Source organism: Talpa europaea, assembly GCF_964194135.1.
Source record: "Talpa europaea genome assembly, chromosome: 7".
Classification (NCBI taxonomy): domain Eukaryota; kingdom Metazoa; phylum Chordata; class Mammalia; order Eulipotyphla; family Talpidae; genus Talpa; species Talpa europaea.
Window position 1 is genome coordinate 50893932 of NC_140074.1, and position 25645 is coordinate 50919576.

Below are 25645 nucleotides of genomic sequence, written 5' to 3' on the forward strand. Positions count from 1 at the left end.
GTATAAATAAATAAATAAATCTTTAAAAAAAAAAAAGTTTAAAAATAAAACCTGTGAAAATTATGACAAGGGCTTCAAAATTCTCCTTCAAATCACTGGAAGCAACAGTGAACCTACCTGTCCTGGGATGGTTGCAAAGCACATAAGATGTCTCTATTACACACAAAGTCTCTATTACTGACTACTTCCATTTAGCCTTAATATTTTCAAGGTCTATTCATGTTTTAGCATGTATCATTATTTCATTTCCATTGATGGGTAAATAATATTACATTGCATGGATATATTACACTTCGTCACTTAATGAACGTTTGGGCTGTTATCCCTTTTTAGTTATTATGAATAAAGGTGTTTTGCAAACATTCATGATCACATTTCTGTGGGAACATAAGCTTTCATTTCTTTTAAGTACCTATCTAGGAGCATAACTGTTGAATCATATGGTCACTTCATGGTTAGCCTTTTGAAAAACTGCTAGAATGTTTCCCAAGCAGCTGTACTATTTTACATTCCCATCAGCAATGTGTGAAGGCACCAATTTTTTCCACATTCTGCCAATACTTGCTATTGTCTCTCTCCTTTATTGTGTGAAGTGGTATTTCATTGTGGTTTTGATTTGGATTTTCTTGCTGGCTAATCTTAGTTCTTTTTTTCTTTAAGATTTATTTATTTTTATACAAGAACTGGGGTATAGGCTAGAAGTGAGGAAGGGTGAGAGGATTCACCAGAGACAGAGTGGGGAGCAGAACAGGCAGACAGACTGAAATACACTGCTGAGGGGAGCAGCAGGTGAGACAGGAGAGGTCTGCAGCGCCATGTGGGTGTCTCCCTGGCCAGCTGGGAATCGAACCCATTCTGCAGAGGCTGCAGACAGCTTCACAGCGCTGCACTCAACCTGCTGTAACACCGGGAAGGCCCTAATCCTAGTTCTTAAATGTCCCTAAGGAAAAAAAAATTAGAGCAGTACTGGAAAAGTTACTCATCACAGTTTGTTTTTTCTCTACATATATGCCAGTGCATTTTTTTTTAAGATTTTATTTATTTATGCATGCAAGTACTGGGGGGGGTACAGGCCAGAGGTGTGGTGGGTGAGAGGATTCACCAGAGACAGAGTGAGGAACAGAACAGGCAGACTGACTGAATTACACTGCTGAGGAGAGCAGTGGGCAAGACAGGAGAGGTCTGCAGCACCATGTGGGCAGCTTCCTGGCCGGGGATCAAACAGTGGCTTTGAAGTGCTTCATAGGTTGCGTCTTAAACCCTTGCGCCACCAGGGAGGCCCCTGAATAAATCATATTCTTAGTATTAATTTCATTTTATATATTTCCACTTAATAATACCAGTGTTTAGAGATTTCTTCTGATTTTACTATAAAGTTTCATCTAACCCCAATGAGAATGATCTGCTGAAGTCTGCTTCCAAATGTCTTTTATTTGCCTATTCTTCCTCTCCATTAACCCTACAGTGGTGGAGTTGTATGGCAAGTGAAAAGTCCATTTAATATCATGTGCGTTAGCCCATTTCTGTACTTCCTGTCCAGTAAAGCGGTCAGATTGGTCACTGTACATTTGTTCAGGGCTGCCATATATAACTTTTAATTTTTATAATTTCATAACCTTTAAAGTACTAAAAACCTCCAGAATTCTCCTGCCAGCTATCATGGTTCACAGATGAATTAAAGAGACAAGAACTAGACAGCTGGTGGTGCCAATATGTCTCAGCAAGACTGAGGCAGGTATTTACCAAAACTCAGGGTTTTTTTTGCTGATTTTTTTTATAAAAACCCTACACTAAGCCCCAAGGAAGGAGATAGTTTTTGAAGAGCCTGAACCTGCCGTCTCCCAGAAATACCGGTTTTTGGAATGAAACCTTATCTTCCTAACCCCAACTCCTGTTTCTCCAGTTTGGCTTATGAGTGGCAACTTGGGCTAGGTAACATTTTTAAGTAATCTTCGAAGATTTTATTGCCTTCTTTTAGGCAACCTGTATCCTCCAGAGCTCAGCATACACTTTTGATCTTGCATCACTCCATAGTTTACCTGGCGATAAAGGCTGCTCATAAATCTATGAAATGTCCTAATATGCTTGAAAGAAGATAATTGCTGATGGGCACATAAAGCCAAAGTGAAACTGTGTAAATTAGAACAAAGTGGGAATAAACAGGATAATTATAGAAAAATGCAGTCTCTTCTGATATCCATCATATCTTTCCAGTCCTCCTACACTCTGTTCACTGGGTGACTGGTGACTGGCCTGGCCTGTTGCTGCTCCCCACCATTCCACACCCTCTACTTCATGAGTTCAGTTGCACCATGTGTTTTTCAACATTTGATAGTGTCTCAAATTTTGGCCATTTTACAGGTATTTAAGATGCATTTCTTACACTGCCAGTGTACCCCACTTTAAAACGGATCGCCTTACTAATGCTTTTAAAGATTTATTTATGCATACAAGAACTGGGGTACAGGCCAGATGTGCAGGAGGGTGAGAGGATTCACCAGAGACAGCGCGGGGAACAGAACAGGCAGACTGACCGAAATACACTGAGGGGAGCGGCGGGCGAGACAGGAGAGGTCTACCGCGCCATGTGGGTATCCCCCCCGCCTGCAGGGATGGCACCCGCGCTGACAGCTCCACAGCGCTTCGCTCAACTGCCTGTGCCACCAGGGAGGCCCTTTATTAATACTTTTAAAGAAAAATCTAGAACATGTTAAGTCTGGAAGAAAATGGCTGGCTTGACCCTGCAGATAGTTGGTTCCTATTTCCCAGCACCAAGCTCCCAGGCCCTATCTAAAAAATGTATGTACCAGCTCGATGGGGGCTCAGAGCAGCGCTCGCCATTCCCGCCCGCCTCCACTATGGTCTACTCATACTTCCATTACTTCCTTCCGCCTTGGCATCGCCTTTCTAAGAATTTCCCAGGGTACCGCGCGGGGCGGAGCGAACTCAGCCGGTCCCAGGCCCAGCCCCTTTCCAGGATCCTCCCACTAACTAGCCGGAGGCCGGGGAGGAAAGGTAGTTTCCGGTAACGCTCTTTGACCTAATCCCGCGAGAAGAGAAGACGGCCGCCATCAGCCGAGCGGTGGCGGTGGCAAGGGAAGGGGGTGTGGCCGGGGAGCGCGAAGTCCCCAGGAGCCAGGGAGAGGGGGCGGGGTCGCGCGCCTCGGGCGTACGCATGCGCGCACGCGGCCAGTCGGGCTGGGCTGTGAGGGGAGGGGGCGGCGGCAGCTGAGGCGGCGTCGTTATTTCTGCGGTCCCGACGGTGCGTGACGGCGCCAGTGGCCCGGGGGAAAGTAGGTAGGGACCGCGTCTGTGGAGCCATTGCGACTCGCGCTCTCCGTGTCCGAGAGCCGCAGCCCCCCGCGCGTGAGGCGGACCCTGCGGACGCTAGGTCACCCTGCGGCCCCGGCCCTCCCGCTGCGCTTCGGCTAGGAGCCGCGGGATCCTCCGTGCCCGCCGCCCGCCGAGGCTCCGGCCTGGCCCGGTGGTACCGGGGCGACAGCCCGGCGCCAGGTGCGCCCGCCCTCCCGCGCGACGACAGCTCCGTCCTGGCTTCCGCGCCCTGGGGGCCGGGGCCGCCTAGCCGGACCCAGGTGGGGCGGATTCCCGCCTCAGGTGCGCCCCGGCGGGGGGGCCGGGCTTTGCTGGGGTTCGCGCCCCGGGGTGGGGGGAGGGGAGGGGGAGACTGGCCCGCTGAGCCCCAAGCTGGCGAGGGGACCACCTTGGCTTGAGCAGTTGCCGCGTGGGGTCCTGGGCTTCGCGAGGGCACCCTGAAGAGTGCCTTGGTCTTTTTTGACCTGTGTTGAAAGTTAGGAACTGGAGTGCTTTTAGCAGAGGTGGCATGTTTTCTTAATTTTCTTAATTTTCTTCTTAAATAGTGAAAGGGAGACTTTTTATGAACCCGGCTAGGTAATGGGCTATTAGTAAACGAGCACCAGTTGTGTTAGTTTACGTGCATTTAGTTCATTTTTTCCCGTACCGTTCTCGAGTCCAGAAGAGCTCTGCTTGTATAGTTTATTTAGTAAGACTTTCATCCAGTACTTTAAAAAACAGGCTCACGTAGTTGGCAAATACGCTTGTCCTCAAAACTGCATCCTCTCTTTTACACCAGTTTTAATTTTATAGGCATAATGGTTATGAAAGCTTCTGTAGAAGATGATGATTCGGGATGGGAACTCAGTATACCAGAAAAAATGGAAAAGAGCAATACCACATGGGTGGACATAACCCAAGATTTTGAAGAAGCTTGTCGAGGTGAGTTTTTGGAATAGAAGTTCACAGTCTGGGAAAAGGGAAAAAGTTGATGGTGATTTCTAAGCTATCTCAATAAAGGAAATCAATAGGAAAAGGTGGTTTATCCAATTTGTTAACCACACTTGTTCTCCACTTTAGTAAATTTTAAAGCCAATATGTGTTTGATAGAGCATTACATATGTTGAGACAATTTATTAAATTTTTATAACTTTAACTTGTTAGAAAGTATTAGTAATAATTTCACACTGATCACATGAATTCTCTTAAAGACAGTAGTAATGTTGTGTATTTGAGGTTTGAAAATAATCAGGCGACATCATTCCCTGTTTAAGAGCCTCCCATGGCTTTCTTTTGCATGTAGAATAAAATCCAAACTCCTTTCCCACAACCTGTATGATCTGGTGCATGCCTACCACTCAGACTTCATTTTTGTACCACTGCCTGCTAGGCTCATTATGTTAGTCATAAGTTCCTTCTCATTTAATTAAGCACACCAAGGTAGTTGTACTTATCCTGCCCTCCACCCCTTGTCATATTTTGTTTTTTCTGTCTTAAATTGCTTTGCATCCAGGTTTTCACATAATGGTTTCCTCTTGATCACTAAATGTTACCTCCCCAGTGAGGACTTGACAAAACAATCTAAGCAGATTCACCCTCTCATTCTTTTTTGTCCAACTCCTCATGGTATTTTCTTTGTTAGCCTCAGTCTGCTCTCATTTTCAATTATTTCTTGTTTATTATCAGTCTTATCCTCTGGAATATAAGCGCTGAGTGCCGAGATCTTGTTTGTAATCCTAGCACATAGAACATTACACATAGATTAATGTTTGGCCATGAATTATTGGAGAAATGTTTGTTGTTTGAGATGGAAAGAGGGAAATTGAAAAAGGAATGAATGGTAACGTGAGAATTTGAACTTTAAGAGATGATGTGATCAACAATACAGTAGACACATTAACTTGGGGGGAGAAAGGACATACTGAAACAGGAGAAATTGAGGTTTGGGTGCTGACAATACAGTTGTATTTCTTTACCTTTTTTTCCCCCCAGAAAACATATTTCTAAGTGAATGAGGAAGAATGGTGGAGGGAGTCACACCTTACTGTTTTTTATTTTCTTGCTGAGAAAAGATCAGATCTTTGGTGATGGTGAAGTGAGGTGTATTTATAATGGTGTTCATAGGTAGAGGAATAGACTTGGAGAGCTGCAGGTAGAAAGGGAGCCAGATGAATATAAGCACAATGTTTAAATCATGTGCCTACTCTTACACTATTTTGAAAACATGTCCAGTTAAAATATGCCTAAGTGAGATAGTGGAAAGAACTTTAGTCTGGGATTTGGGTGACTGTCTATATATGTCTATCTAAAGGAGAGAGAAAGAAGTGTAAGTTTCATTGTAGTTTTTGTTGCTCAGAGATCTTATACTATAAAGTGGATTTGTTTGTATCTTGTACTGATTTTAAGTGGTCTATATGAACCTAAATAGGAAAGGTTTTGTGATGTATATGCAGCTTGAATTGGGCTTTTAAGGTGTGGCCAAGCTTCTATAAGTGAATGTGAAGAAATCATTCTAGACTGAGGTGAACCATGAGAGCCAGAGTTTAGTGAGAGTTTCTGTTTGAGAACCAGTATATAATTCTTCTTTATGGAAGGAACCTTGAGTAAAAGAAATGGTTTAGTCCATACTTCTGTGTGGCTTAAGAGGGATAGAATGTCATTTTTTGTCAACATCAGATGATCTTAATTAACTTACATGATTAGCTCTTATGCTATATCAAGTGACACAAAAGGAGGTATGCTTCTTGAAGCTAAAAGGTTGACATAGAATGTATCTTCTTTAGATTTAGGACTAAAGGCTATTAGCAATGCTTAAGCCTGTGGTATTCATTTGTTTTCCCTTCCTGAAAAAATTAGTTCATAATCTCAATTATAGTTTATACTTCTGTCCTAACACCTTCCTGACAACTAAATTTAAAATCAGTATCAGTACATTCTTTAACACTCTTAGTGGTTTGTCCTCTTTATTAACAGTGTGATGAACTTTCGTGGTTTTTTTTTTAGTACTGAAAACAGTCTTCATACTGATGACTGTGTTTCACATGCACATTTCTGCTTTTTTTTTTAAATTGCTGTTTAATGTTCTCTGGATCAAATCCTAAAATTTACTGTTTCTTTTAGTTCCTCTTAAGGAGGTGGCACACATTCTCTATAACTGATCTTGGGTTCTTGTTTTTTTTTCCTCCCCAAATTATTTTCTATAGCATCAGTATCACCACTGAGTGTTGCTTCGCTAGAAAACTTGTCTAATTTAAAACATCTCATTTTGCTACCTGTGAAAGTCTCTGATCTTCATATTCATTTGGCTATCTATATTAGGAGCTTTTTGAATTACAAACCCACAATTAAGAAATTTCACTTAAACACAAATGATTATAAACTCTTCATTTTATGCATTTATGTGCTATATATTCACTGCTGCTTTTGTCTCTCAAATTCCCTTCTTCCACACACTATGTATAGCCAACAGTCTGTCTTAGGATGATGGGGCACCAACAGGTACCTAGAGCACAGAGATGATTTAAGGTCTGCCGTTATAACTTCCATTCTTTTTAAACTGTAGTCTAGGAGATATGAGTCCATACTCTCATCCCATTTTGGGTTTTTTTGATGGCCAAGATCATTCTTCATCTTTAAATTTTTTTTAATTAAATTAACATTCCATTATTAGCTCATTCTTTTTAGTCAGTTTTTATCAGAGATACTGTTCTCTCTGTGATACAATGGTATCCATCCAATGTGTTCATGCCTGGTACTTTTAGAAAACTCCTTTTATTACATTTTCTTCCCTCTTTTAAAATATGTGGTACTTAAGCTTCTTATTTCTCTTAGTGTTCTTTTTTTCGCCCAGTATGTTTATAGGTGCTCAGTTTTTATTTTAAGAATAAAAGACCATTCTAAGACCACGTTTCTTCTAACCAGAGAGTATTTTTATCTTTGACTTCAGAATTTCCACTGCATTACATTAAAAATTATCATTTGGGGTGATTGCCTGAAACTGGCATAATTATAAACATGAACTTGGCCACTGAAATTTTAGCAGTTTTTGATTCATTATCGTGTTCATCTTAAATTATTTCCCCACCCCTGCAATCCATGAACCCCAGTTTGAAAATCTGTTGTAGAATTTTGCTTTTTGTTAACACTTTATTTTGAGGGAAAAGATGGACAGCATATGCCCTGATGAAATACATATAAAATATTTTTTTAGGTGGGTTTGTTTTTAGAAATGAAAATTATATTTTCCTTGTTCTATATGATCAAGAATATTTTCAGGGGTATGGCATGGTTGTTGGGGAAGCAGTACTGGTAATTGTGTCACCATTATTACTACCAATTAGATGAGCTGTTCTCCTCTGGGATAATTTTGCCCCTTAAGGGACATTTACCTTAATACTTACTTGGTTGTCACAGTGGGGAGGGGGTGGTTTTCTACTGGCATCTAGTGAACACCAAGAACGCTGCTCTCTAATGTACAAGATGCCCCCCCCCCCACAAAAAGGTAATTTTTCTGACCAGAATATTGATAGTGCCACTGAGATGACTCCATTTAAATTGCTTTCAAGAATGTTGAACTATCACGTAACATCTCTGATCCTGGATTTTTTAGGATGGAAACATAATGGATATTGTATGTCTTAAGACCTATAGCAGCTGGTATCAACATAGAGCAAGCAGTAGGAAGTGCACTTTCGATGCACTTGAGTGCATCTCATCAGTTTCCCTTTATTTTGTAGCCTGCTTTATGTTAGGAGGTTTTGTCTGTAGATGGGGTGTCCTTAAAAGTTACTACTTCCCCCCCACTTTACTTGGTATTGCGGTATTTATGATTCCAGAGTACCTGCTTTTATTGTTCCTTCTTGATTGCCCATTTCCAATTATAACATTTCTACGGACTTCTCCTATACAGTTATAGCTATATTATGGCTATGCAAACATTCATAACTGAGTCAAAGAATAAATCTATTATTCTGCCTTCCTGCACATAAAAATTTACCCAGACTATTTGTATTTACCGTTAATTCTGCCTTAGACTCTTCACCAACCATCCAAACCTCTTTAAAGCCATCAGATAATCAAGACATCTTATTATCTTCATCTCTAAACAGATTTTTCTTCTTGAGCCTCTTAATTTGCTCCATCTGGATTTATCATTTGTACCTGGTATGATCCTGAGATCATCTTTGTCATCAGCTTGGACTTTCTTACTTTCCCCCCAGCTCTGATTGGACATCTTTATTATCTTCCTGAATAAAATGTGATACATTTCTTTTAGGCTCTGGATGCCTAAAAATGTCTTTATTTTATCCTCCCACTTTATTGATAATAGGACTGGGTATGTTTGACAATTCTGAGGTCATTGCCATTGATTTATTGCTCTGATGTTGCTATTAAGGAGACTGATTACATTCTGATTCCTTTCATGCGTACTCTTTTGGGATCTTCTGCCCTTATCCAGAACATTCACCGTGGTTTGCCGTATTGACTTGACTCTAGGGACTTTTTACTTAATCTGATCCTTCAGTTCTGAGAAACTTTATTGAATTATACTATTTCATATTTTTTTGTGTTTTGGTTTTCTCCTTATAGAATGTCTGAGTTGTTTTGGGGTGTTTTTTGTTTTTTGTTTTTTTGTTTTTTTTGATGTTGAACTTTCTAGATTGATACTCTGGTTTTCCCTCGTCTTTTCTTATTTTCCATCTGTTTTTTTCCCCTCAAGCTTTGGATTGGATGTTTATGTCCCATCAGGTTTATTTTGAAACCTAATGCCCAACAAGATTGTATTAGGAAGTGAGATCTTTGGGAAGTGCTTTAGTCTTGAGAGTGAAGGTCATACGAATGAATAACATTAGTACTCCTGTAAAAGAGAATCCTCAGAGCTCCCTATTCCCTCCCACCATGTGGTTTCCAGCAACATCATGGGCATCTGGTACACTAAATCTTACTGGCACCATGGACTTCCCAGCTTCCAGAATTGTGAGAAATAAGTTGTAAAGATACCAGTTTGTGGTATTTTTATCTTAGCAGCTTGAATAGACTAAGACTATCAACTTTAGCTTCCAAACTTTCTACTGAATTTTTCTTTTCTCCTGTGATGTTTTTAATTTCTAAGGTTTTTTCTTTGAATGTAACTGTATTTTTAAGTTGTCTTGTTTTTGTTTCAGGGTTGCACTATTTTACCTTTCTGAAAGATAATAATTCTCTTGAATTACTGTTTGCTTGCATTGTGTCTTTCTTCCACCTTGCCTTTTTACATTTGTTTCCTTTGCCTTCTGTCTTATTAGGGGATTACTTCAGATATCTAAGAATCCTTTGTTGCCTATCTAATGTTGGTGGGGGAGGAGGTACCAAAAAGCTAGTTGGAACCTTTGAATTTTTGAACAGGGCTCACTATCCAGCTTGACTTTTTTCTTGGAGAACCTCTGATAAGTTGTTTAACTCTCTTCTCTTGGAAAGATCATACTCTGTAGAGAAAATTTGCCTGACTTCCTTCCTTGAGGTTGAAGATCTGACTTGACTGATTAAACATTTAGGTGGGGGTGAGGGAGAGGTGGCATTTTTACATTCTTTTTTTTTTTTTTAAATTTATTTATTTGTTTGTTTTTGTTTATACATGCACTGGGTATAATCAGAAGCGCGGGAGGGTGAGAGAATTCACCAGAGCTGGGAGCAGAGCAGGCAGAAGGACCGAAGTACACTGCTGAGGGGAGCAGCGGGCGGCAGGAGAGGTCTGCGCACCATGTGGGATTCTCCTCCGGTGGCTGGAGAGCAGCCGGGGATCGAACCGGCGCTGCAGAGGCCGCGGGCAGCTTCGCAACCCAGCGCTCAACCGCTGCGCCACCGGGGAGGCCCTTTTTTTTTTTTTTTTTTTTTTAAAGATTTGTTTATGCATGTAAGAACTGGGTTACAGGCCAGAGTCTGGGAGCTGAGAGGATTCACCAGAGACAGTGAGGACCAGAACAGGCAGACTTGACTGAAATACGCTGCTGAGGGGAACAGCGGTCGAGACAGGAGAGGTCTGCTGCACCATGTGGTTATCTCCCTGGGCGGCTGGGGATTGAACTCGTGCTGCGGATAGCTTCATAGTGCTGTGCCCAACACCTTGAGCCACCAGGGAGGCCCTAAAAATTTTTCTTTAAGAAACCTCCATACTGGGCTTCCCCGGTGGTGCAGCGGTTGAGCGCTGGGTTGCGAAGCTGCCCGCGGCCTCTGTGGCGCCGGTTCGATCCCTGGCTGCTCCCCGGCCACCGGAGGAGGGTCCCACATGGTGCGCAGACCTCTCCTGCCGCCCGCTGCTCCCCTCAGCAGTGTACTTCGCTCCTTCTGCCTGCTCTGCTCCCCCGCTCTGGCTCTGGTGAATTCTGTCACCCTCCCGAGCTTCTGACTGTACCCAGTGCTTGTATAAACAAACAAACAAACAAACAAATAAATAAATAAAACATGCCTCTATAAAAAAAAAAAAAGAAACCTCCATACTGTTTTCCATACTGTTTTCCAACCTATATTCCTACCAACACTGTGCAAGAGTTCCCTTTATTCCATACCCTCACCAACACTTGTATCTTTTTTTTTTTAATGTGGACCATTCTCAGAGGACTGAGATATATATCATTGTGGTTTTGTTTTGCATTTCCCTTGCTTTCCAGTTGACAAGTGATGCATTTTTTTTATGTGCTGTATAGCTTTGCAGTATAGTTTGAAGTCTGGGATAGTGCCTTTCTTTTTGTCAGGGTTGCTTTGGCTATTGGGGGTCTTTTGTGGTTCTACATGAATACAATGTTAAATTTTTGAAATTGTTGTTCACATGTCATATATATAGATGTACACCATATTAGAATTTAAAACTGAGAATTTTAAAAATTTATTCCTTTGAAAACGATAGTAAACCCATTACATAACATTTCTTAATGAAAATTTATTTTCCAAAAATTAGATGAGAGGAGTAAACAGTTTTGAGATCTCTTAAATTTTGCCATAATTGAATATATCTGAATTTCATGTTTACTTCTGTATTCAGTCTTTTGCCACAAGTTTTGGTTTTGGTTGAAATATATGAAGTAAATCTGGCCTTTTCAGTAGTTGAAAAATGGAAGAAACTTTTCAGATAATTGTGGATATTCTACTTTGATACACCAGAACTTGACAGGTGGTAATTTCTTAAAGATTAATTGTAGTGTGGAATCTGAAGCCATGTATCAGTGGATGTTTCATGCTCTAATACATTAAAATCCATTTGTCTGTCTTGAACTTTGAGTGACTCCTTGATCCATACCTACTTTTTTAACATACATTATCATTTGCAAAACACTAGTTCAGTGAGTCAAGCAGCTCTTCCAAATGTTGACACACTTCATTATACAGTATTAAAAACCACATTTCTAAGTATGTAAGTTCATATTTTATCATTGCAACATTTTCCTATGTTTTTCTTGAAACTCATTTATTTTTGAGTAGATGCCTTATTTTCATGTCTGAGTAACTATAGTTTGTCAGTTGTCCTTTCAGTTAAACAGGATGTTTTATAATTGTGTGAGTGCTTATCCACTTTGGTGCGCAGTTGAAGTATTTATGTATACTTCCCATATTGTCCAAGTATTAAAAAGACATTTACTCAGACTGAAATTTAACAAAAATAATCAACTGGCACTAGAATGAAGAAAGCGAGGCACCTAGGTACAGAATTTAAGAAAACACAACCTGAAAGTGAGTGCCTCCTTAAATTTTACACCTGGATCTCTCTGGTCATGGTCCTCAGATTAATCATTTACTGCTTCATGAAAGACTTAAGTGAAATTTGAAAAAAAAAAAAATTTTTTTTCTCTTTTTAAGTCCAGTTTTATGAAGGTGAAGAATGCACTCACTTGGATGCACTGACTTGATTTGTGCCAAAACTATAGCAGTTTTTCCCAGCTTTACTTTCTCTTTTTCTTCTTTATAGTATTGCTTTTACTAAATCAGTGTGATATCAACAGTGTAAAAGACAAAGAACATTTTAGTTTGTTATGAAAATAATTTTGACATCACAGACTCCTGGATCCCCAGGTCACTTTTGAGAATTGCTCTGTGTTTTGCTATGCTTTATTGTAGTATTTTGGCATATGGTTTTGTTGATTTATCTGCATTGTTAGATGGAATTGATAAAGATTTTATTTAACTTATGATTAGTTAAGAGGATAGGTAAAGTTCTGAAACTCCTTTACACCTTCCAGTGGTTTTGACATCAATATTCAAGCAACTTACTATGTTACGGTCATAGTTCCTGCCTTACCTTCAAATTGAAATTACTTGGAATAGATTATTACCACTGCTTAGATTTTACTCCTAGAATTTCATTGGTTTGGGGTGCTGCTTTGACATTGGCATTGATAAAAGCTTCCCAGTTGATGATAATATACTGCCAAAATCATTTTGATTTAGCTGTTTACTCAAGTGTTTTCTACAATATTTAAATAAAATTTAGTTTAAAAAATCATCTTGACACTATTTCTGAAACAAAAGTATTAAATTATAGAATTCAAGTATTTTTAGAACTGAAGAAAATGCAACCAATTCCTTGAAAAAGTTTACTTAGGGGGAAATTTACTGATGATTTTTAAAATGAGGTTGGTAATTTTGATTGGACATGGTAACCTGTGACGGATACGTGCTCATTCTTAAAAGCTACTTCTAATTATATTTAAATGTTCACTGTGGAGAATACATGTTAGTAATTGAGTAGAAATAATTAAACCATTTCTAGAAAATAAATTTTAAAATAATGCAAGCACATTCTTTATGTGCTAATGTTTTGTTTTAGTTTTTTTCGAATTGAAAGATAACTGTAGTATTGAAAGGATTTTTTCTTTCTGTCTTTTAGAATTAAAGTTGGGAGAACTGCTTCATGATAAGTTGTAAGTATTTGTGTCCTTTGAAATAACATAGTAAATATTTCCACCTGTTTTTCCTCATGTACACTATTATTCCTGGAAGTCCGAGCAGTTTTACATTTCAAAGCATTTAAAGTAAAAATAAAGCTAATTATAAATATGTTTTTAACCTTACTGAGCTATTTTGGGGCAGCTGACCTTAGTTGTTAGTTGAAATGGTTGTCCCCGGTGAAACTGTGGCTTGTGATTCTTTCCTTGAGGGGTAGTGTAGGGTAATTGAAGATTGCTCAGGCTTTTATGCTGTTGGCCTCTGTGGCTGTCACCTGTGGCCTTGAATGCAGGAGGCTCTTGGGAGCGTGTCCACATGTGCCTGATAGTGGACACCTGGAGTATGGTATGGGCATGCGTGAGTGGGCACACCTAAGCCTGGAGGCTGAGCATATAAGGGCGTGGCATCACAGAGAGCAGGGAGTGGCAGAGGAGTGTGTGGTGAGATGGCAACAGAGAACAGCTACCAGAGAAAGAAAACACAAGAGAACGTCAGAGAGCCCAGAGAGAGTAAAGATTGGTCAGGGGCCTCCTGCCTGCCCTGCACCTAGTTGCCTCACTACAGATGGTGTAGAAAGATCATTAAAAGCCTGAAAAAGCTACTGAGGGTCCCAGAACTCTCCTTTGCCCGCTCTGCCTGCTTCTACTACAGATAGAGAATTATTTTAAAGAAAAGGTATTGGTTGTATTTCATATGTGATTAGTGACTAGAGAATAGGTGACTAAATGCTTGGATGAAAGTAGTTTGAAAATCCCAGTAAAGGTAAAATAAACAGAAGTGCTTAGCCTCAGTTCCTAAACTGCAATGGCCAGGCTTAATTTTTAGGTGTAGGAATGTGAAAACCAGGTATTTGGGGAGGGTAGGTAGACCCCGGAAGTTTATTTATTTACAAACGCTAACATATATAAGAATCCATTGAAGAACTTTTAAAAACCATTGCTGGACAACAGAACTCCTTATTTAGTTGGTCCAGTGTGGGACCTCAGAATTTGACAAGTTCCCAGGTGACCTTGATGCTGCTGATCCTGGGACCACACTTTGAGAACTACTGTAGGTGTAGTTGATGATAGAATATCATTTTGATGCTGTAAGCAATCCTGTGAAAGATAGAATGGAAATCAAACCACACGCTAATGCAGCAAAGAATGTTGCTTCTGGCTGTGGAAAAGATTTGAGAGAGGACAGCTACAGGGACCTGGCACCTTCATTTCCCCTAAGGTTTTAGGCTCTGAGCCCGGGGAACATGATTGCCCGCCTTGACCATTTGTCTTGTTTAGTTGTCTTTTGTATTCTCCTTAGCAGGTAAATGTCTTCTAACATATTATATAATTTATTTTAAAGTAAATTTTTCTTTACTATTTATTGTCTTTTTTCTTCTACTAGAATGGATGCTCTATATGGCAGGCAAATTTGTTTTACTCTTCTATTCCAGTGCATAGTATAGTACCTAGTACTTAATAGGCACTTATTAAGTATTGTTTGAATAAATGAAATTGCTAACTTAATGCTATTATAGTTTCTGTATCAATTTTAGTAATTAGGCAAATATTATTGCCCTAGAGTTTTAATTATGTCATTAAAAATTTCTTTTTAGTTGTCATGTAATACCTGGATACTTTATTTTTAACAAATTTAAACATCCCATGACACCATCTCTTCTTACCATCTATTTTTTACCCAGCAATAATCACCATTATAAATTAGTAGGTTTTTGCATGTCCTTTTGGACCTGTAAAAAATATATCTTTATATATAAAATCTATAAAAATAGCTGATTGTACTTTTTTTTACCTTTTTCTTTTACCTTTATCTTCTCTATCTCCAGGGGTTTGTCAATTTTAAGAGCCAATTTTCATTTTTGTTGAATTTCTTAATTTTGTTTACTATTTCTTTACCTTCAAATTATAAAACTAGCTAATTATAAATGGAATATTTAGTAAGTATTATTTTGTAAATTCCTCTCCCTGTTTTAGTGTACAATAGCTCTGCCTTATTAATTTTATTGGTATCTTTGTGTTGTACAAAATGGCTGTACCATAATTTAGTCTATGATATCCTTATTGATGGGCATTTAAATTTCAAAATTTTTTGGTAATAAAAGCAAAAACATCAGATTTATATAAACCTATTTGATATATAAATGTGCATCTGCTTTTTAGGATAAAAGCCTAGAAATCAAATGACTTTAAGGAATTCAGCTAAATTTCTGTCAAAGTTTGTATTAATTTAAGCTCCAGTAGTGTGTGACAGTACACTAATTTTTTTTTTTTTTAATTTTCCTTGTGGCCAAAAAAGCCTCCAAAACTCTTCATTGTTTTGTGTTATCAGATTGTATTTGGATTTGAGTAGCTTTCCACTTTGAATTAGTAGTTATTATTTTATGTGAATTGTCCAAGTTCTTTTTTTTCCTGATTATTTGACTTATTTGTTTGTAAGAGTTATATGTTCTAGATATTACCTCTTTGAAAATTATGTAAAAATATTTCCTCCAGATAATTATCAGTGTTTTACTTGTGATTTTTCTTGTTTATAAATTTAAAATATATTGGGCCTCCCCGGTGGCGCAGCGGTTGAGCGCTGGGTTGCGAAGCTGCCCGCAGCCTCTGCAGCACCGGTTCGATCCCCGGCTGCTCCCCGGCCACCGGAGGAGGGTCCCACATGGCGCGCAGACCTCTCCTGCCGCCCCCTGCTCCCCTCAGCAGTGTGCTTCGGTCCTTCTGCCTGCTCTGCTCCCCGCTCTGGCTCTGGTGAATTCTCTCACCCTCCCCCGCTTCTGACTGTACCCAGTGCTTGTATAAATAAATAAATAAATCTTAAAAAAAAAAAAAAGAATGTTAAAAAAAAAATTTTAAATATTTACTTATTGCAGTTACCATCTTAATAATTTTGTAAATTAACGAGTTTTTTGTTTTCAATTTAGAGCTTAAATCTGCCAGGGGTTTATTTTTCCAAATTATGTGAATCAAATTTTCATTTTTTCAAGGTGCTTAGTCTTTTGTCTCTATAGTGTTGACTAATCCATTCTTCCACTAATTTGAAACTCCACTGCTGTCATATGTAATTCCTGCAGAAACAGGTTTGAGCGGTTTTCTAGTGATTTGTATATACTAGACACTTTTTAATTGTAGTCTTTTTTTTTTTTTTTTTTTTTTTTAAGATTATTTAGGGCCTCCCCTGGTGGCACAGCGGGTTGAGCACAGCACTCTGAAGCTGTCCACAACCTCTGCAGCGTGGGTTCGATTCCTGGTCAGCCGAGGAGATGCTCACACGGCGCTGAGACCTCTCCTGCCCCGCCCGCTGCTCCCCTCAGCAGTGTACTTCATCAGTCTGCCTGTTCTGCTCCCTGCTCTGGCTCTAGTGAATTCTCTCACCTTCCCGCACTTCTGACTATACCCAGTACTTGTATAAAAAATAAATAAAATCTTTAAAAAAAGATTATGCATACAAAAGCTGGGGTACACGCCAGATGTGCAGGGGTGGGGGGGGTGAGAAGATTCACCAGAGACAAATTGGGGAACAGAACAGGCAGATCAACTGAGGTGTACTGCTGAGGGGAGCAGTGGGCGAGTCCGGAGAGGTCTGCTGCACCATGTGGGTTGCTCCCTGGCCGACTGGGGATCGAACTCGTGCTGCAGAGGCTGCAGATTGCTTCATAGTGTTGTGCTTAACTCCTTGCGCCACCAGAAAGGTGCTAATTATTATAGTCTTGTTGAAAAAAATTCTCCTTCCAATTTTGCATATCTTCTCTTTTGATTTGATACTCTTTTTAAAATACTATCTGGGTATTTATTTATTTATTTATTTATTTGTTATAGAGGCATGCTTTATTTTATTTATTTATTTATTTGTTTGTTTTTGTTTATACAAGCACTGGGTATAGTGAGAAGCAGGAGGGTGAGAGAATTCACCAGAGCCAGAGCTGGGAGCAGAGCAGACAGAAGGGCTGAGTACACTGCTGAGGGGAGCAGTGGGCGGCAGGAGAGGTCTGCGCACCATGTGGGACCCTCCTCCGGTGGCCGGGGAGCAGCCGGGGATCGAACCGGTGCTGCAGAGGCCGCGGGCAGCTTCGCAACCCAGCGCTCAACCGCTGCGCCACCGGGGAGGCCCTAAAATACTATCTGGGTTTTGATTAGCATAATTGCATCAGATTTACAGATAAGAGTTCTCTTATATGAAATCATAACATGCATATTGTTATAGTATCTTAAATTGAAGCTTTAATAGATTTGATGGGTTGCATGGAAAGATTGTCCCCTTAAAGCTCTTTTGGATGTTTTACAAAGCTTCTACTTTTCTGAGACACCTGTTTTAAAGTAATAAGGTAGAATGTCTTTATTTTCCTGGTAATCAAATGATTTATTTTTTTTTTTTAAAGATTATGCATACAAGAACTGGGGTACAGGCCAGAGGGGTGGGGGGGGGTGAGAGAATTTACCAGAGATGGAGTAGGGAATAGAACAGGCAGACTGACTGAAATACACTGCTGAGGGGAGCAGCAGGTGACTCAGGAGAGGTCTGCTGCACCATGTGGGGATCTCCCTGGCCTGGGATCGAACTTGTGCTGCAGTGATTGCGGCTAGCTTCATAGTTTGCGTCTTAACCCCTTGCACCACCAGGGAGGCCCTAATCAAATGATTTAAATTAAGCAAACTATGAAGTCAACAGCGTGATTGTGTGTGTGTATATAATTTTTTTTTTTTTTTTTTTTTTTTTTTGGTGGGACCCTCACTGGCGGCTGGGGAACGAACCGGCGCTGCAGAGGCTGCAGGCAGCTTTGCAGCCCAGCGCTCAACTGCTGCGCCACCAGGGGAGGCCTGATAGTATATATATTTTTAAACCTTTCTTCTGCTCCTGTTTCTTGAGGTTTATCTAATTTAATGATATAATTATCAGTCAACAGTGCATCTCATAGCTATCTGTTTCTATGGCTCATAAGCTACAAATACCAGACCGTCAGAGTTTCTACATTATTTTTCTTTGTGTAATTGCCGAAGTTTTGGCAGTTATACAGATTGTAATATACCAGATTATTGGTCTTTCAAGATATAAATAAAATTAAGAAATCTAAAAGTTACATTTGATGATTATTCCAAACAGACTTTCTAAATGTTAGAGGAAATTATTTAAAGATAATAAAGTGAAATTCATTATAGATAAGTTGATCACTTTTTCCCCAAAAACTTCAAATATGTAACCTTTTGAAGGAAACAAAAAATCTTTTGTTTTAATCCTTTTCTCTGCCAAGTATGTATAAAATAATTTGAATGACAATTAAATGGAAGGATTTTAAGAAAGATTATTTAATTGAGAGGTCATAACAAGTTGGTAAGACTAAATATAAAAAATACATTTATTTAAAATACTATAATAATTTGATATTATGGGAACTGGGTAAGTTTACAGGTTTAAAAACAGTATGTGGGATCTTTTTTTATATTTGCAGATTTGGTCTTTTTGAAGCCATGTCTGCCATTGAAATGATGGATCCCAAGATGGATGCTGGAATGATTGGAAACCAAGTTAATCGAAAAGTTCTCAATTTTGAACAAGCTATCAAGGTAGTCACCATTGCACTTTTTTAATGTTTTCTCTTATTGTTTGTTATTTTGCATTGTAAAACATTCTGATTAATAATGGAAATCAAGCTTAGTATACTGAAGTGTAATATTTAATGGCATCTCATGTATATAAACAAGAATTATGACCTTTAGCTATGTATCTTATTCGTAGAAATCTGGAAATTTATTGTTCAAGGTCTTCAGTAAAAATTTTCTCTGAAATTGTGTGCATATGTGTATATACTTTCAACTGGTTTTTTGAAAGCATTTGAGTACATATTCAAATACCAAGGTAATTGACTTAGGAATTAGATTCACTGTGTTGGTATATTATGTAAAATACTTGTGGTGGATTAGATTTATTCAATGCAGGTTGATTTAGAAATTCATTCATAGTTGACACACTTTAATTTTGCATGTTTCATGAAGAAAGATTAGTTAAGGGCCTCCCTGGTGGCCCAGGGGTTGAGACGCAACCTATGAAGCACACTGCAGCACAAGTTTGATTCCCTGCCGGCCAGGGAGAAACCCACATGGCAGCATAGACCTCTCCTGTCTCACCCTCTGCTCCCCTCAGCAGTGTACCTCAGTCCGTTTGCCTGTTCTGTTTTCCACTCTGTCTCTGGTGAATCCTCTCACCCCCCCACCCTTGCATCTCTGGCCTGTACCCCAATTCTTGTATAAAAACAAATCTTTAAAAATAAAAAAGATTAGTTAAGTACATGAATACTGTAAACAAAATTTTTGTATAGTTAACCAATTTAAGAGGGCAATTTTTTTAAATATTTGTAAATATTGGAATTATTAAATGATTCATATTTGTACTTAACTAAGTTGAACTGTACTTTCAAATACTTACTGAATTTTTTTATAAAGGGCTTATTCTGCTTCAATTTCGAGAGGCTTTACTTTTCCTTATTGAAGATCTTTAATATGTTATTATTTTTAAGAATACGCAATTTGGAGTCTTCATTGATGATCAGATAGTTTTCCTAGAATTACTATGTTTAAATATTCACTATGTATGTATAGCCATAAATTTTTTTCAAAATTTCAAGAAACTTCTGTTGATATGTTGTGTTTCCCCTCCTTTTTAGGATGGCACCATTAAAATTAAAGATCTCGCCTTGCCTGAATTAATAGGGATAATGGATACATGTTTTTGCTGTTTGGTAAGAGCTAAAAATAACATAACCAGCATTGAATATGAAGTATCTGTAATGCTTTGTCTAGTATGGTGGATTAAGTGGTAGATAAAATTAGTAGATTCAGGTTATGATATAGTAAAGAGCTTTTTATCATTTTATCACTCTGGGTGATTTTTAGGTTCTCATTTTTTGGGTAAAGGGATATTTTCTTTCCATGGAAGATAGTATCAATATATAGCCATTACCCAGAGTACCTTTTTTGTTCTTAAGGAACCTAGGGGAACAAATCTATAATTGGAAGTTTTCATTAAAATAAGCATGGAATTAAAACAGAACTCTAGATTTGCTTTGGAAAGATTCTTCTCCCCTAAAATAGGGTAAATTGTACAAACTGACCATATTTTATGAAGAAAATTTTCTGGTGGTTTATATAAGCTGGTTAAACTGTCTTCCCTAGACAGTATTGTTTAATTATGGGGAAGTCTCATTTGTACTGTCATTTTACTTTTTCTGTTTTGTTATATTCCTTTCTGACTTGTTTTTTTAAACTTAATGATGGCGCATCATCCTAAGAAATACATAAAATTTATTTGTTAAATTGGAATGATTGCCAGTGTATGTGAAATACTTCTCTTAGCTGTTTTACATGTGTAGGTCTTACATCATCTCTGTTAGATATCTGTTACCATTTTATTCCATTTGCCTAGGGTTACATTGCTAGGAAGGGGCATTGCCAGAGTCTTAATGCTGATCCTTCTTCCTCCAGAGCTGTCTCTTTCCCTCTAAAGGTATCTTTATCACCCCTTAGCAGTTTATAGTCCTAGTGGAATAGGACAAACAGAAGCAAGACAGGGTTTTTGCCAAAGTTGAGGAATCATTCTGTGAGCCTTTGGGATTGTATCTAAGTGTTTGGCCTTTAATAGGCAGATGGTTTTCAGTCTGGAAAGTCTTCTTGATACTGTTAATACAAAATACACAGATTAAGTTATTTTTATGCTTATTTCTCATGAAATGGAAAGCATATATCTTTCTCTATTGCAGAATTCTCGGACTTAGTGTAAAATATAACCCTGCAGGGCCTCCCCGGTGGCGCAGCAGTTGAACGCTGGGTTGTGAAGCTGCCTGCAGCCTCTGCAGCGCCAGTTCAATCCCCAACCGCTGGGCAAGGATCCCACATGGCGCGCAGACCTCTCCTGCTGCCCACTGCTCCCCCTCAGCAATGTACTTCGGTCCTTCTGCCTGTTCTGCTCCCTGCTCTGGCTCTGGTGAATTCTCTCATCCCCCCCGCACTTCTGTCTGTACCCAGTGCTTATATAAATAAATAAATAAATAAATAAATAAATCTTAAAAAAAAAAAATTACCAAGAATCTTTATTAAAAAAAAATATATATATATCCCTACATACTTTGACAAATGATTTACACTTTCTGACTCTGCTTCTTTATATGTAAAAGGAGAACAATGCCACTTTTCTGAGTTTTAGGGGGGGAAATGAGGTAAGATATATGAAAATACATAGCATAGTACTTGGGAATAATAGTTACTTAGTTTTAACTGCTTTTGGTATTCCCAGCTACTACACATGTTCATCATTGAATAAAATAGTGTTGAATGATATTTTTTGTATTTTGGAAAGATGCCTCTAGTGAGGTATTGAATTAGATTAGAGATGGGAGGCAGGAAAACCATTTTTTTAGGTAATCTAAATGAGATATGATGCTTTTGATAGTTGTGAGGTTGAGAAAAGAATAGTGTAACTAGTTAAGGATCTGGTTAGTTCTGACATTGTGAATTTCCTAATTTATGAAATCTTATTGACCGCGTTGTGGAGTTGATTGCTTTTGGATGCAATGTAAGGAAATACTCTAATTTCGTTAACCTCCAAATATATTATAATAGAAACTGAATTATGGGCATCCCTGGTGGCGCAGGTGGTTGAGCGCCACACACTATGAAGCTGTCTGCAGCCTCTGCAGCGCAGGTTCCATCCTGGCCAACCAGGGAGCAACCCACATGGCGCAGCAGACCTCTCCTGTCTTATCCGCTGCTCCCTTCGGCAGTGTATTTCTTCAGTCTGCCTGTTCTGTTCCCCGCTGTATCTCTGGTGAATCCTGTCACCCTCCCGCACATCTGGCCTGTACCCTGGTTTTATATAAATCTTTAAAAAAAAAAAATAGAAACCTAATTATATATGAGAATGCTGTCCATATCTGTCTCTCAGCTGATCAAATTTATGGTAATGATTCTTGAAAGACTAGTCAATGAAAGTGAATTCTAACACTTGTCTTTCCTGGCCATTTCTTTAATCATCTTTATATCTTTTGATTAATCTTACATTTATTTACATCTGTGGCACTCTCATTTTTGACTGATGGATCAATGCAGATTCTGCGTATCATTTTAAACATACACATTCTTTCTTTACAGATAACATGGTTAGAAGGCCATTCCTTGGCACAGACAGTATTTACGTGCCTTTACATTCATAATCCAGACTTTATAGAAGATCCTGCCATGAAAGCTTTTGCTCTGGGAATTTTGAAAATTTGTGACATTGCAAGGGAAAAAGTGAATAAAGCGGCTGTTTTTGAAGAGGTAAGATTTTGTAATCTAAGTTCCTGAAGTTCATTGACCACCTTACTGTGATGTATTTAAATGGTTATATGATACATAATTTTGTCTCTATATATACGTGTGTGTGTGTGTGTGTGTGTGTGTTTAAAGTGATGTGTTGCTGTCTGCAAATATATTGGCTAAAGCAATCCAGTTTTCTCCCAGAAAGAATTTTTGTCTTGGGATATGTACTTTCCGTCCATACCATTCAGTATCCCTTCTGTTCTGGATATTCTGATTCACAAAGGAAATAGAATAGAGCCTCATCCCTTAAGTTTTCTTAGATATTATAACAGATATGCTATACTTCCAGTGTTTGAATAAGAGGGTGCTAAGAAACACATTTATAAAGAATATTTTAGAGTATGAGCATTTTCTTCCAGGGTTTTAAGTACCTCACTCGGAGGAAGTTTTATGAGTTTTAAACGTGTGGTGTTTTTTTTTTTTTTTAATCAAAATTAAGATTACAGCAACTCTTCTGCTGCCTTTGACTATGCAGGTGCCTCTCTTTCTTTCATCTTTTCCTAATAAACCTGTCCTTTTAAAATGTTAAAAAAAAGATTTCAAATGATTATTTTAAGGGGAAATGTGATAGCAATTGAAATAATTATTTTTCTTCAATTCTTCCCTTTATTGAAACTGTTAAACTTCTTTTTTATACTGTAGTTGATTCAAAATAAATAGGTTAGGTGCCAACAATGTCAGTGTACATTGTATAAACTTTTCTAAATTTAAGTTGTGTATGTGAGAATAATTAAATGAAACCTAGTATCATCCACATTTGAATGTGTGGCTTGTGAGTAGTTTATGAAATACTATTTTACTGTTTATACACTTATTTAGATACATATTTGAATTGATGTGTGGGTATTATTGAAATTCTTATTCATTTGAAAATTTTTAAATGATTACTTTGAGTTAATAAGTGAGAAGAAAAATACAAAGTGTTTTAAATACTCCCATTCTCACAGTGCACCCAAAAGAACATCAGAGATCGGGGAGGGGGAGGACAGAGAAAGGATTCTTTTAATAAGTAGTACTAGAATAGGTGGTTAACACCCTTGAAAATTATTATCATTTTACAACTGCCTTAGTCCATTTGGGCTATTAGAATACCATAAATAGGGTGACTTATAAATAACAGAAATTTATTTCTCACAGTTTGGAGACTAAGAAGTCCAAAATCAAGACTCTGACAGATTAGGTGCCAGTTAAGGCCTATTTTCTGTTTCATCTTCACATTTCATCCTCAAATGGCAGGGTCAGGGGTTGGGGGAGGCTCTTTGGAGTCTCCTGTACTTTTCTTTTTTAATTTTTTGTAATAATGTGAAATCTCCAGTTCTTGAATTTTTTTTTTTTTTTAAGATTTGTTTATTCATGCATACAAGAACTGGGTTACAGGCCAGATGTGCAGGAGGGTAAGAGGATTCACCAGAGACAGAGTGGGGAACAGAACAGGCAGACTGACTGAAATACATTGCCGGCGAGGCAAGAGAGGTCTGCCATGCCATGTGGGAATCTCACCGGCTGGCTGGGATCGAGCTTATGCTACAGAGGTGGTGGACAGCTCCACAGCGCTGCGCTCAACCACCTGCGCCACCAGGGGAGGCCCCTTGAATATTTTATTCTTGAGGGTTCTACCAAATCTTGATCTAATCACCTTCCAAAGGACCTACCTCCAGATTGGGTGTTAGGAATTCATATATGAATTGGAGGGATGGGAGATCAGCACAGATATTTTTTTTTTTTATTAAAGTTATTTATTTATTTATTTATTTTTTATAGAGGCATGTTTTTATTTATTTATTTATTTGTTTGTTTGTTTGTTCTGTTTACACATGCACTGGGTACAGTCAGAAGCGCGGGAGGGTGAGAGAATTCACCAGAGCCAGGGTGGGGAGCAGAGCAGGCAGAAGGACCGAAGTACACTGCTGAGGGGAGCAGCGGGCGGCAGGAGAGGTCTGCGCGCCATGTGGGACCCTCCTCCGGTGGCCGGGGAGCAGCCGGGGATCGAACCGGCGCCGCAGAGGCCGCGGGCAGCTTCGCAACCCCGCGCTCAACCGCCGCGCCACCGGGGAGGCCCAGCACAGATATTTATTTAGTCTGACAACATGAAAATAAATTGCACATAGATGAAATATTTAAAGTGTAAAAATGTTATTAAAAATCAGAAGATAGTTTATAAGAAATAAAATGACCTTTAGAAACATTAGATGCTTGAGCCTCATGGTGGCACAGGGAGTTAAGATGCAACCTATGAAGCTGTCCGGGTCCCCTGCAGCGTGAGTTCGATCCCTGTCCAGGGAGATACCCATAGGGTGCCACAGACCTCTCCTGGCTCTCCTGCTGCTCCCCTCAGCAATGTTTTTCAGTCAGTCCCCCTGTTCTGTTCCCCACTCTGTCTCTAGTGAGTCTCTCACCCCCCACACCTCTGACCTGTACCCCAGTTCTTGTATGCATAAATCTCTTTATTTTTTTAATTAATTTTGTTTATTTTTTACATTGTTCATTTTTAAACAATATTTGTTTCCCCCGATCCCCTCAGGTGTAGTCCCCATAGAGTTTCCTTCACCAGTGCACCCGTGCACTATCACCTTAGTCCCCTGTGCGCCTCCCTCCCTCTCTGCATAAATAAATCTTAAAAAAAAAAAAATTAGATGCTTAATGTCACTTAACTGCAAATTAGAATGGAACTACTGTATTTTTCCTGTTATGGGCAAAGATTAGGATTTTTTCATAATATGCCATTTGATGAGAGTGGGAAAAATAGGCTCTCATGTGCTCTTACGTGTGTATGTGTATTTATATTTCCCTCTTTTTACTCTTTTAGAAAAAATCTTATTTGGAAATAATTTCAAATTAATAGCAGTAACAGTAACGTCACAAAAAATACTATATATTCCTCACTCAGGTTCAGCTACTGTAACCACTGGCCCATTTGTTTTTTTACCTTCTTATGTTGTATGTACTTCCCCCCATAAACTGTTGCTACATTTTGATCTGTGAAAAATCTCAGTGTGTGCATTTCCAAGAAAAATGCCACACACTCAATCCAGCCATGGCAATTTCAGTAAATCTGTATTCCCAGTCTTCTATCC

At 38.9% G+C, this 25645-nt stretch overlaps 1 protein-coding gene across 2 annotated transcripts in view; it reads left to right on the forward strand.

Annotated features, from left to right (window-relative positions):
- Window positions 1–4125: 4125 nt before the first annotated feature.
- Window positions 4126–25645, forward strand: part of NAA35 (N-alpha-acetyltransferase 35, NatC auxiliary subunit) — a gene marked incomplete at both ends in the record, with an annotated part of 74424 nt that continues 52904 nt past the window's right edge. Inside the window, 5 exons of one of the 2 annotated variants that reach the window (XM_084239185.1) lie at window positions 4126–4254; window positions 13169–13202; window positions 18671–18785; window positions 19883–19957; window positions 22362–22529. In XM_084239185.1, coding sequence (XP_084095311.1) covers window positions 4131–4254; window positions 13169–13202; window positions 18671–18785; window positions 19883–19957; window positions 22362–22529 — 516 coding nt within the window. The remainder of the gene's footprint in view (window positions 4255–13168; window positions 13203–18670; window positions 18786–19882; window positions 19958–22361; window positions 22530–25645) is intronic. The other variant, XM_084239186.1, reaches the window with a different exon arrangement.